The following is a 16344-nucleotide window of genomic DNA, read 5'->3' as shown; positions in this document are numbered from 1 at the left end:
ATTGCCCCATTTAATTCTGTTTTTTCTTATATCAATTCGTTTTCACATAAAATCTCTCTCTCTCTGTCTCTCTTTCACACACACACACACACACATGTATCACCAATATAACATATCCAACACATATTACCAATAGTCATGAACACATATATATCCAACACATATTACCAATAGTAGCAAGTTTCATCCATACATATACATAGTTCCATCAATATTACACAGTTTCATCCATAGGTAGCAAGTTTCACAAAGTCAAAACTATCTTATTACTAAGATCTTCTCTGGATCTTCTTCTTTTCTTCCAACCTGCATAACAAAAACACTAAGAAAGAGAGAATGAGTTAGGAGTAGAAATGTAGCATTGCACTTGGTTAAATGCAATGCTGTAGGAGCCAGCACTTCAGATCAAGACAATCTTAAATTAGTGTAAAGTTATGACAGATCCGTGCGTGTGTACATAAAGCAATTAACCATAGTTGTACGTCCTAGCTACTCTAGCAAATATTCCTACTCTATTGCAATACAGAAGAACATTGTGCTGCTGTAGTAAGTAGAGGAGTAGGAACAACATGCTGCCTGTGGGAAACTGATCCAAGGACGCACCTGGTGGCCGATGGGCTTGGCTGGCGCTACTCCAGCGAGGGGCGTCACTCTGGCAAGGAGGAGGCCCGTGCAGCGAGTAGGAGGCCCGTGCCGCGAGGAGGATGCTACTCCCAAGACTCCCATGCATGTCGTCCTCAAGATTTACCTAAAACATATAAGCAACAAGGATGAGTACAAAGACTCAGCAGGTTCATAAAGGAATAATAAACAGTACTCATATCAATATACCAAGACTCGGTTAACACCATACACTCATTAGTGTTCAACACATATAATGGTGCCCTACATGCCTACATGCTCATCTCATTTCATTGCGTATACCGGTATAGCTTGAGTGGACGCCCGTCGACATCCACTCACTCCAATATGTGGAGGTTGCCTCCAAAGTAGGTCGCAACCCAACAATGAAGGTCTCAACGTTCCCACCAAGGTAGTGCACGCCTTCATTCACTATCATCATGAGTGCAAGTATGCAAATGCAAGCATAGTACTTGAATCAACATATCATGGTCATCGTCATCGCCATCATAATAAACATCATTGACATGGAAGATATCATAAATAAAAATGGAATGTAGAGATTATGCAAGTCATTATCCCGTCGTGAACTTGCCTCAACCGCGGGGCACAAATTGTGAGGCAAACGGTTCCGAACTCGAAGTACCCACACTTGTCATCAAGCATATATCTCAGTCACAGCAAAGCATGGTCTCAACACATAAGAATATATAATTTAGTGGCGCTCCTACGCACAAGACCCCAGCTCATACGTACGTTATCACATTATAAGTCCTCATATCATCAACGATGACAAAATCTTAGAGTATAAGTCTAGTTACAATCACCAAGTCAAACGTAAAATTCTGTCCAACATAGTACAGTCATCTTAATAATTCCATAGGATTTAGTGTATAACACGAAATCTAACAAATAATATATGTTTAAGCATCTGCAGAATATCCTCTACAATTTTTGTGTTGTGACTTTAATTTAATTAAACCTCTATCATGGCCTAAACTGCCATACAACAAATTCTGCACCCCAGGAACATAAATTTCAGGACAAAAAACTAAAATGATGGCTGCTTTCTCAAACCGTACATCCAAACGAAGCAAATAAGTACTCTACGGAAACCTTGAGACTTTATCTAAAACTTATGTAAAGGGGCCAACTCTAAATTCTAAGCATAGCTAACTCATTTTTTAGATAGAAGCTTGCTCTCCAGAACTGTCAGGCACTGCAGTTTTTAACTGAACCAAGTTCAGTGATGTACAGCAAGGGAAAACCAGTGTACAAGAGCATTTCTAATCCTCACGTGTAAGATAAAACAGAATTATAGCTTGCAAACTAACTCCTCTCCCCAGGTTTAATTGCTTACACGCATATAGACATGTTCGTCAAGCTGTTGGCATACCTGAACAGGCAAACATGCCACATCAAACAATCCAGCCAAGATGCTAACCCACCTACAGGAACTATGTTGCTCCAGCGCTAAAGATCTAACCAAGAGTGACACAAGGAGTTGGAGAAGCAACAGACCGGGGGTGGGCATGGCCAGCAGCATCCCATGCTCCACCGGCAGCAGCGGCGGCCACGACGACGCAAGGAGCAGGGGAGCGGGAGCAGCCTCCACACGGCAGCGACCACGACGAGAAGCATTCATTCAACGCCAGATTCTACATCATGTGCTACTATTCACATTCATTCAACTCAGTACAGTAGAGTAGAGATAACCCAGGGAGTTCCCATTGAGCATCTCATTGGTTGAAGTTGAACTGAACAAACATGGCAGAGAAACAAAACAAAACAAAAATACGCGAGGGTCAGGTTCTTGTTCTCACTCACCATTGGCGGTAGCAATCGATGCACTTGTCGTGGATGCAGTACAGCCCTGCTGTTTAACTACATGCAGATCCCACACTTCTCTTCTATCTCAGCGTCGACCTCAGAGACCAGCCTCGTACTAACCTCCCCCTTGCCGTCTCTCCTCCTGTACAACTCCGAGCACACCGCCCTCTGCCTCAGGTCGTCGATGCCGCTGATCCCGTGTTCCAGTTGCAGAAGGAAGGGAAATGTCACGGCTGTGGTAGACAGACAGACAATGGAAAATTTTCAGTTCACAGGTCCAAACCATAAAGGCCTTATTCACTTTTCAGTTTCTGCAGGACGTTTGTTTAGTACCGTAGAAGAATTCCTTCATGTTCGCTTTCCTTTCGTGGGTGGGCATGGTTGTGGTGCCGTCCACATAAACCTGCAGAGACAATGGAAGCAGAGGCAAGATGGTAAGACCACAAGCAGAACGAGCACTGTCAGCCCAATATGTATGGCACAAATTCTGGAAGGGAACCACATGCACGGAGACAGAAGAGAAGATAACCTTGTACTAGATGGGGATCCTGAGGAGGCCGAGGGCGCCGGCGAGGCTGCAGTCGGCCCGCTGCAGGAGGAAGAGGAAGATGCGCGCGGCGGGGCTGTAGGACATGCGCATCTGCAGGCACGCCCCATCGTAGTCCCGCGAGCACTCCGACGCCCTGCAGCACAGCACCAGAGACAGAGGATTTCAGCACATCGTATAAACAACACACACCCCAAACCCGGAAGAAATTGAAGAAATTTGGTCCTTTAATTTGGGGGGAGAGGGGGAGGGGACTGACAAGGTGTTGGCGTGCTGGATGTCCGCCTCCAGCACCTTGAGCGAGTCCCTAAACGACCTCCGCGAGGCGCACGGTGCCGCCGCCACCATCTCCCCCCACCTGCTCCGCCACCAGAGGCCGCTGCCGCCGCCGCCAGAGCCCAGAGGCGGTGGCTGGGCGGGAGAAGATGGGGATAGGCGGAGGCGGTGGCAGCGGCGCATTGGGAGAAGATGAGGAGAGGGAGAGGCGGAGGTGCATCGGGGGAGAGGGACCTCCCGCGGCCGGATCTGGACGCGAGGCAGCGTGGGGCGGCGGCGGCGACGCGGGGACGCGGGTGGGGCGCAGAGGAGCTCGGTGCTCGGCTCCCATGGCGGCGGCGGATCTCGAGGTCGGGGCGACAGGCGACGAGGCTTCCGCGGCGGGGCGGCGCGCGATGCGGCGCAGGCGGCAGCGTGAGGCGGCGGGGCTCCTGGGGTCCGGTAAGGTGGCGGCGCGCACCGGCGGGCGGAGGCGAGGTGGCGCAATGGCGCGGGGTCGAGGGAGGCGGGGTTGGGCGGCGCTCGGCTGTGGGGCAGGAGCGGAGAGAGAGGGGATAGAGATAGAGGAGGTGGGGGCAACGGTTTTCTTTTACCCGCAGAAAAAAGATAGCCCCCTCTTTGCCGTCCGCCAGCAGATGGCAAAGAATCTTTGCCGTCCGCCAGCAGACGGCAAAGAGGGGGTGGACCGTTGCAGTGTACTGGCATACGTTGACACCTCTTTGCCGTCCGCTGGCAGATGGCAAAAATTCTTTGCCATCTGCCAGCAGACGGCAAAGAAATGACAGATGGCAAAGACCTTCTTTGCCGTCTGCAAGTTCTTTGTCGTCTGTTGTTTGGTAGCTGATGGCAAAGACCTTCTTTGCCGTCCGCAAGCAGACGGCAAAAAACTGGCAGACGGCAAAAACCCTGATTCCAGTAGTGCCTACTCGTGCTTGATTAATATTGACGATATGGGTAGTACAAGAGTTGATCTACCACGAGATCAGAGAGGCTAAACCCTAGAAGCTAGCCTATGGTATGATTGTTGTTGTATATGTCTATCGACTAGCCTGGCTCCGGTTTATATAATGCACCAGAGGCCTAGGATAACAAGAGTCCTAGCCGAATACGCCGGTGGGGGAGGAGTCCTTGTCTTGATCGCCGAGTCTTGTGGATTCTTCCTTGTATGCGCCAGCTGTCCGGACTGGCCCATGAGTATACGGCCATGGGGGTCCTCGGCCCAATCCAACTGATCGGGAGACGACGCGTTGAGTACCCCCTAGTCCAGGACACCGTCAGCCGTCCTCTAATTGTTGTTGCATGTTTTTTACGTGGCTGCTATAGGTTTCTAGCAAGAACGTTTCTTACCTATGCCAAAACAACAACGTGATATGCCAATTGCTATTTACCCTTCATAAGGAGCCTTTTCATCGAATCCGATCCGACTAAAGTGGGAGAGACTGGCACCCGCTAGCCACCTTTATGCAACAAGTGCATGTCAGTCGGTGGAACCTGTCTCACGTAAGCGTACGTGTAAGGTCGGTCTGGGACGCTTCATCCCACAATACCACCGAAACAAGATAGGACTAGTAACGGTAAGGAAATTGACAAGCCAACGCCCACAACTACTTGTGTTCTACTTGTGCATAAAATCTACGCAATAAACCTGGCTCTGATACCACTGTTTGGGAACGTAGCAGAAATTCAAAATTTTCTACGCATCACCAAGATCAATCTATGGAGTGACTACCAACGAGAGAGAGGGGAGTGCATCTTCATACCCTTGAAGATCGCGATACGGAAGCGTTGCAAGAACATGGATGAAGGAGTCGTACTTGCGGCGATTCAAATCGCGGAAGATCCGATCTAGCACCGAACGGACGGCGCCTCCGCGTTCAACACACGTACAACCCGGGGACGTCTCCTCCTTCTTGATCCATCAAGGGGAGAGGAGAAGTTGAGGGAGAACTCCGACAGCACGATGACGTGGTGGTGATGGAGCTCGTGGTTCTCCGGCAGAGCTTCGCTAAGCACTACGGAGGAGGAGGAAGTTTGGAGGAGGGAAGGGCTGCGCCAGGGGAAGGGTGCGGCTGCCCTCTCTCTTCCTCACTATATATAGGGGGAAGGGTGGTGGAGGAGGCGCCCTAGGGTTCCCTAGGGGATGGGTGGCGGCCACAGGGGAAACCCTAGATGGGTTTGTGTGCTCCCACCCCTAGGAAACTTGCCTCCCAAGGCGGGAGGGGCGGCTGCCCTAGGGGAGGAGCCCCCACCTCTCCAGGTTACATGAGAGGGGTTGGGAGGGGCGCACAGCCCCTTAGTGGGATAGTGTGCCCCCTCCCCTTGGCCCATAAGGCCCCCCAACACTGGACGGGGCCTCCGAAACACCTTTCGGTTACGCTGGTCGTCACCCGGTACTCCCAGAACAATTTCGGACTCCAATACCCTTCGTCCAATATATCGATCTTCACGTTCGGACCATTCCGGAGTTCCTCGTCATGTCCGGGATCTCATCCGGGACTCCGACCAACCTTCGGTAACCACATACTATTTCCCATAACAACTCTAGCGTCACCGAACCTTAAGTGTGTAGACCCTATGGGTTCGGGAACCATGCAGACATGACCGAGACACCTCTCCGGCCAATAACCAATAGCGGGATCTGGATACCCATATTGGCTCCCACATGTTCCACGATGATCTCATCGGATGAACCACGATGTCGAGGATTCAGTCAATCCCGTATACAATTCCCTTTGTCTATCGGTATGTTACTTGCCCGAGATTCGATCATCGGCATCCCAATGCCTCGTTCAATCTCGTTACCGGCAAGTCACTTTACTCATTCCGTAATGCATGATACCGTGACTAACTACTTAGTCACATTGAGCTCATTATGATGACACATTACCGAGTGGGCCCAGAGATACCTCTCTGTCATACGGAGTGACAAATCCCATTCTCGATTCGTGCCAACCCAACAGACACTTTCGGAGATACCTGTAGTGCACCGTTATAGCCACCCAATAACGCTGTGACGTTTGGTACACCCAAAGCATTCCTATGGTATCCGGGAGTTGCACAATCTCATGGTCTAAGGAAATGATACTTGACATTAGAAAAGCTCTTAGCAAACGAACTACACGATCTTGTGCTATGCTTAGGATTGGGTCTTGTCCATCACATCATTCTCCTAATGATGTGATCCCGTTATCAATGACATCCAATGTCCATGGTCAAGAAACCATAATCATCTATTGATCAATGAGCTAGTCAACTAGAGGCTCACTAGGGACAAGTTGTGGTCTATGCATTCACACATGTATTACGGTTTCCAGTTAAGACAATTATAGCATGAACAATATACAATTATCATGAACAAGGAAATACAATAATAACCATTTTATTATTGCCTCTAGGGCATACTTCCAACATAGTTTATATTGACTAAGTTGACAAAGCCCATGGTACGCGTCAACTTAGTAGGCCCACAGGTCAGCCTTCAAAATGGTGCGCCCCAGATGTCAGGGGGAGGAATCATTTTTTGGGCGGCTGAAGCAAGAATATCTGAGATTGAAGAAGAAGCACGACATCCGTTGGATGGACATCCAATGGCCACAGCTACTAGAACTGTGTGTTGTTGACAAAGCCTTGCATACACGTCAACTTAGTTTTTTTACGGGACACATCAATTCAGAAGGCCCACAAGTGTGTGGCAGAGAACATATAGCTCATTTGCGATTTGTAAGAATGTACAACCCATTTTCTAATTCTAATGGAATTCACTACAGCCCGTTTATAGTTTGTTAAAAGTACAACCCATTTTCTAGCTAGCACAACGATTAATAATTTCAACCAACCTCTCAAAATAGAATTCAAAAAAATTCCCACTTTTATCCGTAATTTCTAGTCAGATTAAATATAAAATAAAATTGTATTACATTAAAATCCAACGAAATATTGCATGTGCAACAAGTAATGAAATTAAAATTTTCAAATTCCAAAAGTAATATATTTTTTAAACTAATTAAGCGTTTGGTGCATTTTTTATAGTTACTGTTTAGTTATTATAATTACATCCCATTTATTATTTCTTAAAGTCCATTTTCTTGTTAAGCCTAATGCATACCTCCTAGGAAAGTTTGCAGCCCAGCGGGGCGGAGAATAACAAGTTGACCCGGATATTGTGTACAACTATCGGCCTAGTTGCATTGCTGATGTTGAAAAAAAGGCCTGTGTAGTACAGTACAACCTAACATGGCTACTCAGCCCACTTTCAACGAAGCCGGAAAGGCCCAAACAAGGCTTCTGTACAACTTTTTGAAGTCATTGAGCTCAATTAATAACTTAAGAAAAAAGGTAGATTATAGTGGAACCTAATTAAAAGCTGACACGAGCAAAGAAACAATTCAACGGGTCCCACTTGCGCATGTGTGCATGTGTGTGTGTGCGCGTGTGCGTGTGTGTGTGAGAGAGAGAGATAGAGATAGATAGATAGATAGATAGAGAGAGAGAGAGAGAAAGAGAGAGAGAGAGAGAGAGAGAGAGAGACCCATCGGTCGATGCTCATAAATACATCTTTTAGCCATATGCATTGCTGATGCTCAGTAAAAACTTATATAGTGTACACAATCATATAGAACATCATAGCACACTGAACTTGCATACAAAAATTTCACGCAGGCAGCACAATCAGGATGGAAGCAGTGGATCGCTACGGGTAGGGCTATGTTGAAACCAACGAACTGGTACATAATGGTTCATCGTCTTTATCAATGACGGGGAAATATCTTGAATGCTGTGCAAAGAAAATAGACAGACAACACAATAAGTTCTGCTAGCACATTAAGTTGATGTACAACCCTTTCTAAAAACAGTTCAGGTACAAAATTACAACAGGTCACAATCTAATTTACTGGCACATCAGTGCTTCACACCCATAGCTCGGATTTAGCTAGTATCTGACAAGATTCAATTGTTACCTCAAATTAGAGCACATTCAGGCAGCCAGCCATGCCTCATCTCCCAAAGAAGCAGTGGCCTCCGCCGCGCGATGGAGTAGGCCTTGTGCCATCCATCATTCCGAGCAACACGGGGAAAGTCTGACGTTGACCCCTGTAATGGACTTCGTCGACGGAATGTGGCACCAGCAGCGGCGGCAGGACTTTGATTGATGGATCGACCAATTCTTTGACATGCACGAACACTCGATACAGGTACACCCCTAATGTGGTCCACGGCGGCCTTGGTGGCAACAAATAGTACAACCCCGGTTCCTGCACCGGTATCTCAACACCAATCACCTTCGGTATGGTGGATGCTACGTCTTGAGCTTGCGTTGGTTTTACTTGAAGAGGAAAGGGTGATGCAGCAAAGTAGCATAAGTATTTCCCTCAGTTTTTAAGAACCAAGGTATCAATCCATTAGGAGGCTCCTCAAAAGTCCCACGCACCTACACAAACAAACAAGAACCTCGCAACCAACGCAATAAAGGGGTTGTCAATCCCTTCATGGCCACTTGCGAAAGTGAGATCTGATAGAGATAATATGATAAGATAAATATTTTTGGTATTTTTATGATATAGATTGGAAAGTAAAAGATGCAAATAAAAGTAGATGGAAAACTTATATGATAAAAGATAGACCCGGGGGCCATAGGTTTCACTAGTGGCTTCTCTCAAGATAGCATAAGTATTACGGTGGGTGAACAAATTACTGTCGAGCAATTGATAGAAAAGTGCATAGTTATGAGATTATCTAGGCATTATCATGTATATAGGCATCACGTCCACAACAAGTAGATCGAAATGATTCTGCATCTACTACTATTACTCCACACATCGACCGGCTCCTGCCTGCATCTAGAGTATTAAGTTCATGAAGAACATAGTAACGCATTAAGAAAGATGACATGATGTAGAGGGATAAAGTCATGCAATATGACATAAACTACATATTTTTATCCTCGATGGCAACAATACAATACGTGCCTGGCTGCCCCCGCTGTCACTGGGAAAGGACACCGCAAGATTGAACCCAAAGCTAAGAACTTCTCCCATTGCAAGAAAGATCAATCTAGTAGACCAAACCAAACTGATAATTCGAAGATACTTGCAAAGATAAATTAATCACACATAAAAGAATTCAGAGGAGATTCAAATATTTCTCATAGATAAACTTTATCATAATCCCACAATTCATCGGATCTCGACAAACACACCACAAAAAGAGTTACATCGAATAGATCTCCAAGAAAATCAAGGAGAACTTTGTATTGAGAGATTCAAAGAGAGAGAAGAAGCCATCTAGCTAATAACTATGGACCCGAAGGTCTGTGGTAAACTACACACAACTCATCGGAGAGGCCTTAGAGATGATGTAGAGGCCCTCCATGGTCGATCCCCCCTCCGGCGGAGCGCTGACGAAGGCTCCAAGATAGGATATCGTGGATACAGAAGGTTGCGGTGGTGGAAATAGTTTGTTGTGGTGCTCCTGGATGTTTTCGGGGTACGTGGATATATATAGGAGAAGGAAGTACATCGGAGGAGCAACGAGGGGCCCATGAGGGTGGTGGGCGCGCCCACCCCCAAGGGGCGCGCCGGGCACCCTCATGGCTGCCTCGTTTGTTTCTTGACGTCCACTCCAAGTTCCCTGGATTGCGTTTGTTCCAAAAAGATTGCTCTCGAAGGTTTCATTCCGTTAGGACTCCGTTTGATATTCCTTTCCTTCGAAACACTGAAATAGGCAAAAACAACAATTCGGGCTGGGCCTCAGGTTAGTAGGTTAGTCCCAAAAATGATATAAAAGTGTAGAGAAAAGCCCATAAACGTCCAAAACAGGTAATATAATAGCATGGACCAATCAAAAATTATAGAGACGTTGGAGACTTATCAAGCATCCCCAAGCTTAATTCCTGCTCGTCCTCGAGTAGGTAAATGATAAAAACAGAATTTTTGATGTGGATTGCTACCTAGCATAATTCTCAATGTAATTTTCTTTATTGTGGCATGATTGTTCAGATCCAAATGATTCAAGATAAAAGCTTATAAAACATAAAAATAGTAATACTTGAAGCATACTAACAAATAATCATGTCTTATCAAAATAGCATAGTCAAAGAAAGCTTATCCCTACAAAATCATATAGTTAGGCCATGCTTCATTTTCATCAAACAAAATACTCCCATCATGCACAACCCCGATTTCAGCCAAGAATTGGTTCATACTTTTTAACGCGCTTAAGCTTTTTCAACTCTCACACAATATGTGAGCGCAAGCCATGGACATAGCACTGTATGTGGTATATGGTGGTGGTTGTGAAGACAAAAAGGGAGAAGATAGTCTCACATCAACTAGGCGTATCAACGGGCTATGGAGATGCCCGTTAATAGATATCAATGTGAGTGAGTAGGGATTGCCATGCAACAGATGCACTAGAGCTATAAATGTATGATAGCTCAACAAAAGAAACTAAGTGGGTGTGCACCCAACTTGCTTGCTCACGAAGACCTAGGGCATTTTGAGGAAGCCCATCATTGGAATATACAAGCCAAGTTCTATAATGAAAAATTCCCACTAGTATATGAAAGTGACGACATAGGAGACTCTCTATCATGAAGATCATGGTGCTATTTTGAAGCACAAGTGTGGAAAAGAGACAGTAGCATTGTCCCTTCTCCCTTTTTTCTCTCATTTTTTATTTGGTGGGCTTCTTTGGCCTCTTTTATATGGGCTTCTTTGGCCTCTTTTTTTATAAAGTCCGAAGTCTCATCCTGACTTTTGGGGGAATCATAGTGTTCATCATCCTTTCCTCACTCGGGACAATGCTCTGGTAATGAAGATCATCACACTTTTATTGATTTACAACTCAATACTTAGAACAAAATATGACTCTATGTGAATGCCTCCGGCGTTGTACCGGGATATACAATAAGTCAAGAGTGACATGTATGAAAAATTATGAAGGTGGCCTTGCCACAAATACGATGTCAACTTCATGATCATGCAAAGACCAATATGACAATGATGGAGCATGTCATAATAAACGGAACGGTGGAAAGTTGCATGGCAATATATCTCGGAATGGCTATGGAAATGCCATAATAGGTAGGTATGGTGGCTCTTTTGAAGAAGGTAAATAATGGGTGCATGATACTGGCGACGGTTGCGCGGCATAATAAATGCTAGCAAAGTGGAAGGGTGAGTGTGCGTATATCCATGGACTCACATTAGTCATAAAAAACTCATATACTTATTGCAAAAGTCTACTTGCCCTCGAAGTAAAGTACTACTATGCATGCTCCTAGGGGAAGGGTTGGTAGGAGTAAACCATTGCGCAATCCCGACCTCCACTCATAAGGAAGACAATTAAAAGAGCATCCCATGCAACAAATTTGTCACACAACTTTTACCATACGTGCATGCTACGGGACTTGCCAAATTCAACACAAGTATTTCTCAATTTCATAATTACCCAACTAGCATGACTCTAACATTATCACCTTTACATCTCAAAACAATTATCAAGCATCAAATTGATCATAGTGTTTAATGCACTTTCTATGATAGTTTTTATTATACCCAACTTGGATGCTCATCATTCTAGGAGCAAATTTATAACCATAGCAAATACCATGCTGTCCTAAAAGACTCTCAAAATAATATAAGTGAAGCATGAGAGATCAACAATTTCTTCAAAATAAAGCCACCGCCGTGCTTTAGAAAATATAAGTGAAGCACATAGAGCAAAACTATCTAGCTCAAAAGATATAAGTGAAGCACATAGAGCAAAACTATCTAGCTCAAAAGACATAAGTGAAGCACATAGAGTATTCTAATAAATTCTAAATCATGTGTGTTTCTCCCAAAAGGTGTGTACAGCAAGGATGATTGTGGTAATCTAAAAATCAAAGACTGATATCATACATGACCCTCCAAGCAAAACACATATCATGTGGCGAATAAAATATAGCTCCAAGTAAAGTTACCGATATACGAAGACGAAAGAGGGGATGCCTTCCGGGGCATCCCTAAGCTTAGGCTTTTGGTTATCCTTGAATATCTAGGGGTGCCATGGGCATCCCCAAGCTAAGTATCTTGCCACTCCTTATTCCATAGTCCATCAAATCTTACCCAAAACTTGAAAACTTCACAACACAAACTCAACAAGAAATCTCATAAGCTCGGTTAGTGCAAGAAAGCAAAACCACCACATAAGGTACTGTAATTAACTCATTATTTATTTATATCGGTGTTAAACCTACTGTATTCCAACTTCTCTATGGTTCATACCCCCCGATACTAGCCATAGATGCAGCAAAATAAGCAAACAACACACGAAAAACAGAATCTGTCAAAAACAGAATAGTCTGTAGAAATCTGTAACTTTCTAATACTTCTGGAACTCTAAAACTCCAACCAAAATAGGAAGTCCTGGGCAGTTTGTCTATTGATCTACAGCAAAAAGAATCAACGCAAAAACACGTTTCTGTGAATTACTAAAATTATTTTCGTGCATGCAAAAGTTTCTGTTTTTCAGCAGAATCAAATTAACTATCACCGTAGGTTATCCTATAGGTTCTACTTGGCACAAACACTAATTAAAACATGAAAACACATATAAATAGAAGCTATAAGAAAAATTTATTACTAAACAGAAGCAAAAATCAAGAAACAAAAATAAAATTGGGTTGCCTCCCAACTAGCGCTATTGTTTAACGCCCCTAGCTAGGCATAAAAGCGAGGATAGATCTAAGTAGTGCCATAATAATAAGATAGATCACGAAAACTCATCTCATATTCTCTACGTTCAGCAGCAAGTTTTCTTTGAGGTAAGCAAAAGTAATCAAAAGGGCTAAATTTAATGGGACAAAAGTCCCCAAGATCAATCTCAGGAGGTATGGGTTCCTCCTTTGGCTCTTAATATTGCACAACCAATTCATCATTATAATCATTCTTTTGACAGAACCTTTTGAGTGTACACTCAAGAGAATATCCTGGCTCATTATTTCGAATAGCAAAATCGTTATTGAGTTCAGAAATTTTATCAACTAGAACAGTGGTATGGACCTTTTTTCTAAGGTTTTCATTAAAAGCAATATAGTCCAAAGATTGGAAACACATTATTTCCTCTTGATCGAAGAGGATCGCCTCTATGGGAGGACGGCCGGCGTCCACCCTATAGTGCACAAAATTTCTTTGGCTTCTTTTATTATAAATATAAACTCATGTGCCAAAAAAGATAGTAGCTGCGCGCTTTATAGAAGAATGCTCAATATTAGAAAATTCTAGGAAAATCCTTTGCATGCAAGGATGCATGTGCATAAATTGTCTTTCAAGTTCAACTATAAGCATGGTGATAGCATCCGCAAGACTACTAGTTCCATGCAAAATAGAACTACGCATAGAGAGTAAAGCATCGGCACAAGTAAAGAAATCTTGAATAACCCCTTTTCAAATAATATTACCACTACCGATTCAAAACTTTTTAGTATGTAAGATCGAGGGTTCTTCAGCAGGAGCATCAGAATTTTCCATGTTATCACTATTGTCCATATCGACGATAATCTCCCCAATTTCAGACATAACGGCAAAAGAAGTGAGGAGAAAAAGAAAGAGGGAGGCAAACGGAAAGAGAAGGCGAATAAAACGGCAAAGATGAAGTGGGGGAGACGAAAACAAGAGGCAAATGGCAAATAATGTAATGTGAGGGAGATGAGTTTTGATGGGTACTTGGTATGTCTTGACTTGAGCGAAGACCTCCCCGGCAACGGCGCCAGAAATCATTCTTGCTACGTCTTGAGCTTGCGTTGGTTTTCCTTGAAGAGGAAAGGGTGATGCAGCAAAGTAGCATAAGTATTTCCCTCAGTTTTTGAGAACCAAGGTATCAATCCAGTAGGAGGCTCCTCAAAAGTCCCACGCACCTACACAAACAAACAAGAACCTCGCAACCAACGCAATAAAGGGTCTGTCAATCCCTTCACAGCCACTTGCGAAAGTGAGATCTGATAGAGATAATATGATAAGATAAATTTTTTTGGTATTTTTATGATATAGATTGGAAAGTAAAAGATGCAAATAAAAGTAGATGGAAAACTAATATGATAAAAGATAGACCCGGGGGCCATAGGTTTCACTAGTGGCTTCTCTCAAGATAGCATAAGTATTACAGTGGGTGAACAAATTACTGTCGAGCAATTGATAGAAAAGCGCATCGTTATGAGATTATCTAGGCATGATCATGTATACAGGCATCACGTCCGCAACAAGTACATCGAAATGATTCTGCATCTACTACTATTACTCCACACATCGACCGACTCCTGCCTGCATCTAGAGTATTAAGTTCATGAAGAACAGAGTAACGCATTAAGAAAGATGACATGATGTAGAGGGATAAACTCATGCGATATGACATAAACCCCATCTTTTTATCCTCGATGGCAACAATACAATACGTGCCTTGCTGCCCCTGTTGTCACTGGGAAAGGACACCGCAAGATTGAATCCAAAGCTAAGCACCTCTCCCATTGCAAGAAAGATCAATTTAGTAGGCCAAACCCAACTGATAATTCGAAGAGACTTGCAAAGATAACTTAATAACACATAAAAGAATTCAGAGGAGATTCAAATATTTCTCATAGATAAACTTGATCATAAACCCACAATTCATTGGATCTCGACAAACACACCACAAAAAGAGTTACATCGAATAGATCTCCAAGAAGATCGAGGAGAACTTTGTATTGAGATTCAAAGAGAGAGAAGAAGCCATCTAGCTAATAACTATGGACCCGACGGTCTATGGTAAACTACTCACAAATCATCGGAGAGGACTTGGAGATGATCTAGAGGCCCTCCATGGTCGATTCCCCCTCCGGCGGAGCACCGACGAAGGCTCCAAGATGGGATCTCGCGGATACAGAAGGTTGCGGCGGTGGAAATAGTTTTTCGTGGTTCTCCTGGATGTTTTCGGTGTACGTGGATATATATAGGAGAAGGAAGTACGTCGGTGGAGCAACGAGGGGCCCACGAGGGTAGGGGGTGCGCCCACCCCCAGGGGGCGCACCGGGCACCCTCGTGGCCGCCTCATTTGTTGCTTGACGTCCACTCCAAGTTCCCTGGATTGCGTTTGTTCCAAAAAGATCGCTCCCGAAGGTTTCATTCCGTTTGGACTCCGTTTGATATTCCTTTCCTTCGAAACACTGAAATAGGCAAAAAAACAGCAATTCAGGCTGGGCCTCAAGTTAGTAGGTTAGTCCCAAAAATGATATAAAAGTGTAGAGTAAATCCCATAAACATCCAAAACAGGTAATATAATAGCATGGAAGAATAAAAAATTATAGATGCGTTGCAGACGTATCAATGGACGACTTCTTTATCCATGCCATAACCGTTAGAGCCCAGCTGTCTAGAGGAACAAGCATACTTACGAGCTCACCTCCAAGGTTGTTGATAAGCTCATTCATGGACTCGCTTTTCCAAGCACGTCGAGGCATGCCATGGAAGGTAAGCTTTGTTAAAAACTCAAGCTCAGAGGGCACCGAGCCCCATCCTAGGTGCCATCGATCAAAGCTCACCAGCCGCCATCGCAGAACAAACGCCGGGAAGATTCGAACAAACGACTGTAGTCGAAAGTTGTCCGGAACCTGACGAAGAAATCAGCCGGTGGTGGGCAGAATTCGACGAGAAAGTCACTTATTTGGATGTCGTGCACAATGCCAAGAGCTTTGACAAGGTCGTCCGGCGAGAGGGGAGGCCGGTCGCCGCTGATGGTTACCATCAACACTTTGCTGGCAAACTGGTCGTCAAGCGCCGCCATGCCACTGTTGAGCGACAGCATGCAGCGACCGAAGGCAGGACGGACCTCAGGATCTCTGGCTTGGAGATCCGCATTGACCAGTGACATGATAGTGCGCTTGAGTACATGGAGTACATGAGGGGGATTTTGGGGAACTGGAGTAGGAATCGAGATTCCAGAGGTGGGGGAGGGGTGGGACGTTGGGGATGAAAAGGTAGCATGAATTTCAAGCACGCGCCAATATGCTCTCGGCGCGTAAGCGTATGAAAACATCGGTGGTGCCCACATGTCGGCCT

General features: G+C 44.7%; 1 protein-coding gene across 1 annotated transcript; it reads right to left on the bottom strand.

Moving 5' to 3' along the window:
* Nucleotides 1–2614: 2614 nt before the first annotated feature.
* On the bottom strand, nt 2615–16143 carry LOC119360412 (formin-like protein 5). Its single transcript, XM_037626061.1, has 5 exons — nt 16115–16143; nt 3258–3860; nt 2981–3134; nt 2785–2854; nt 2615–2684 (listed from the first exon to the last, which is right to left on the bottom strand). Exons 1-3 carry the CDS (start codon nt 16141–16143, stop codon nt 2987–2989), a joined length of 780 nt encoding a protein of 259 aa, XP_037481958.1. The 3' UTR covers nt 2615–2684; nt 2785–2854; nt 2981–2986.
* Between the last annotated feature and the right edge of the window lie 201 nt (nt 16144–16344).

This window comes from Triticum dicoccoides, chromosome 2B, assembly GCF_002162155.2.
Source record: "Triticum dicoccoides isolate Atlit2015 ecotype Zavitan chromosome 2B, WEW_v2.0, whole genome shotgun sequence".
NCBI classification, from domain to species: domain Eukaryota; kingdom Viridiplantae; phylum Streptophyta; class Magnoliopsida; order Poales; family Poaceae; genus Triticum; species Triticum dicoccoides.
The sequence above is the reverse complement of the archived record's forward strand: the minus strand, read 5'-3'. Positions and strand labels throughout refer to the sequence as shown.

Bases quoted from the DNA above. Each gene is read 5' to 3' on its own strand.
- LOC119360412 (XM_037626061.1), bottom strand. From the start codon at position 16,143: ATGCGGATCTCCAAGCCAGAGATCCTGAG. The intron at 3,861-16,114 runs GTCCGTCCTGCC...TGCGGGTAAAAG, and splicing joins TCCAAGCCAGAGATCCTGAG to AAAACCGTTGCCCCCACCTC. The intron at 3,135-3,257 runs GTCAGTCCCCTC...GCTGTGCTGCAG, and splicing joins ATCCAGCACGCCAACACCTT to GGCGTCGGAGTGCTCGCGGG.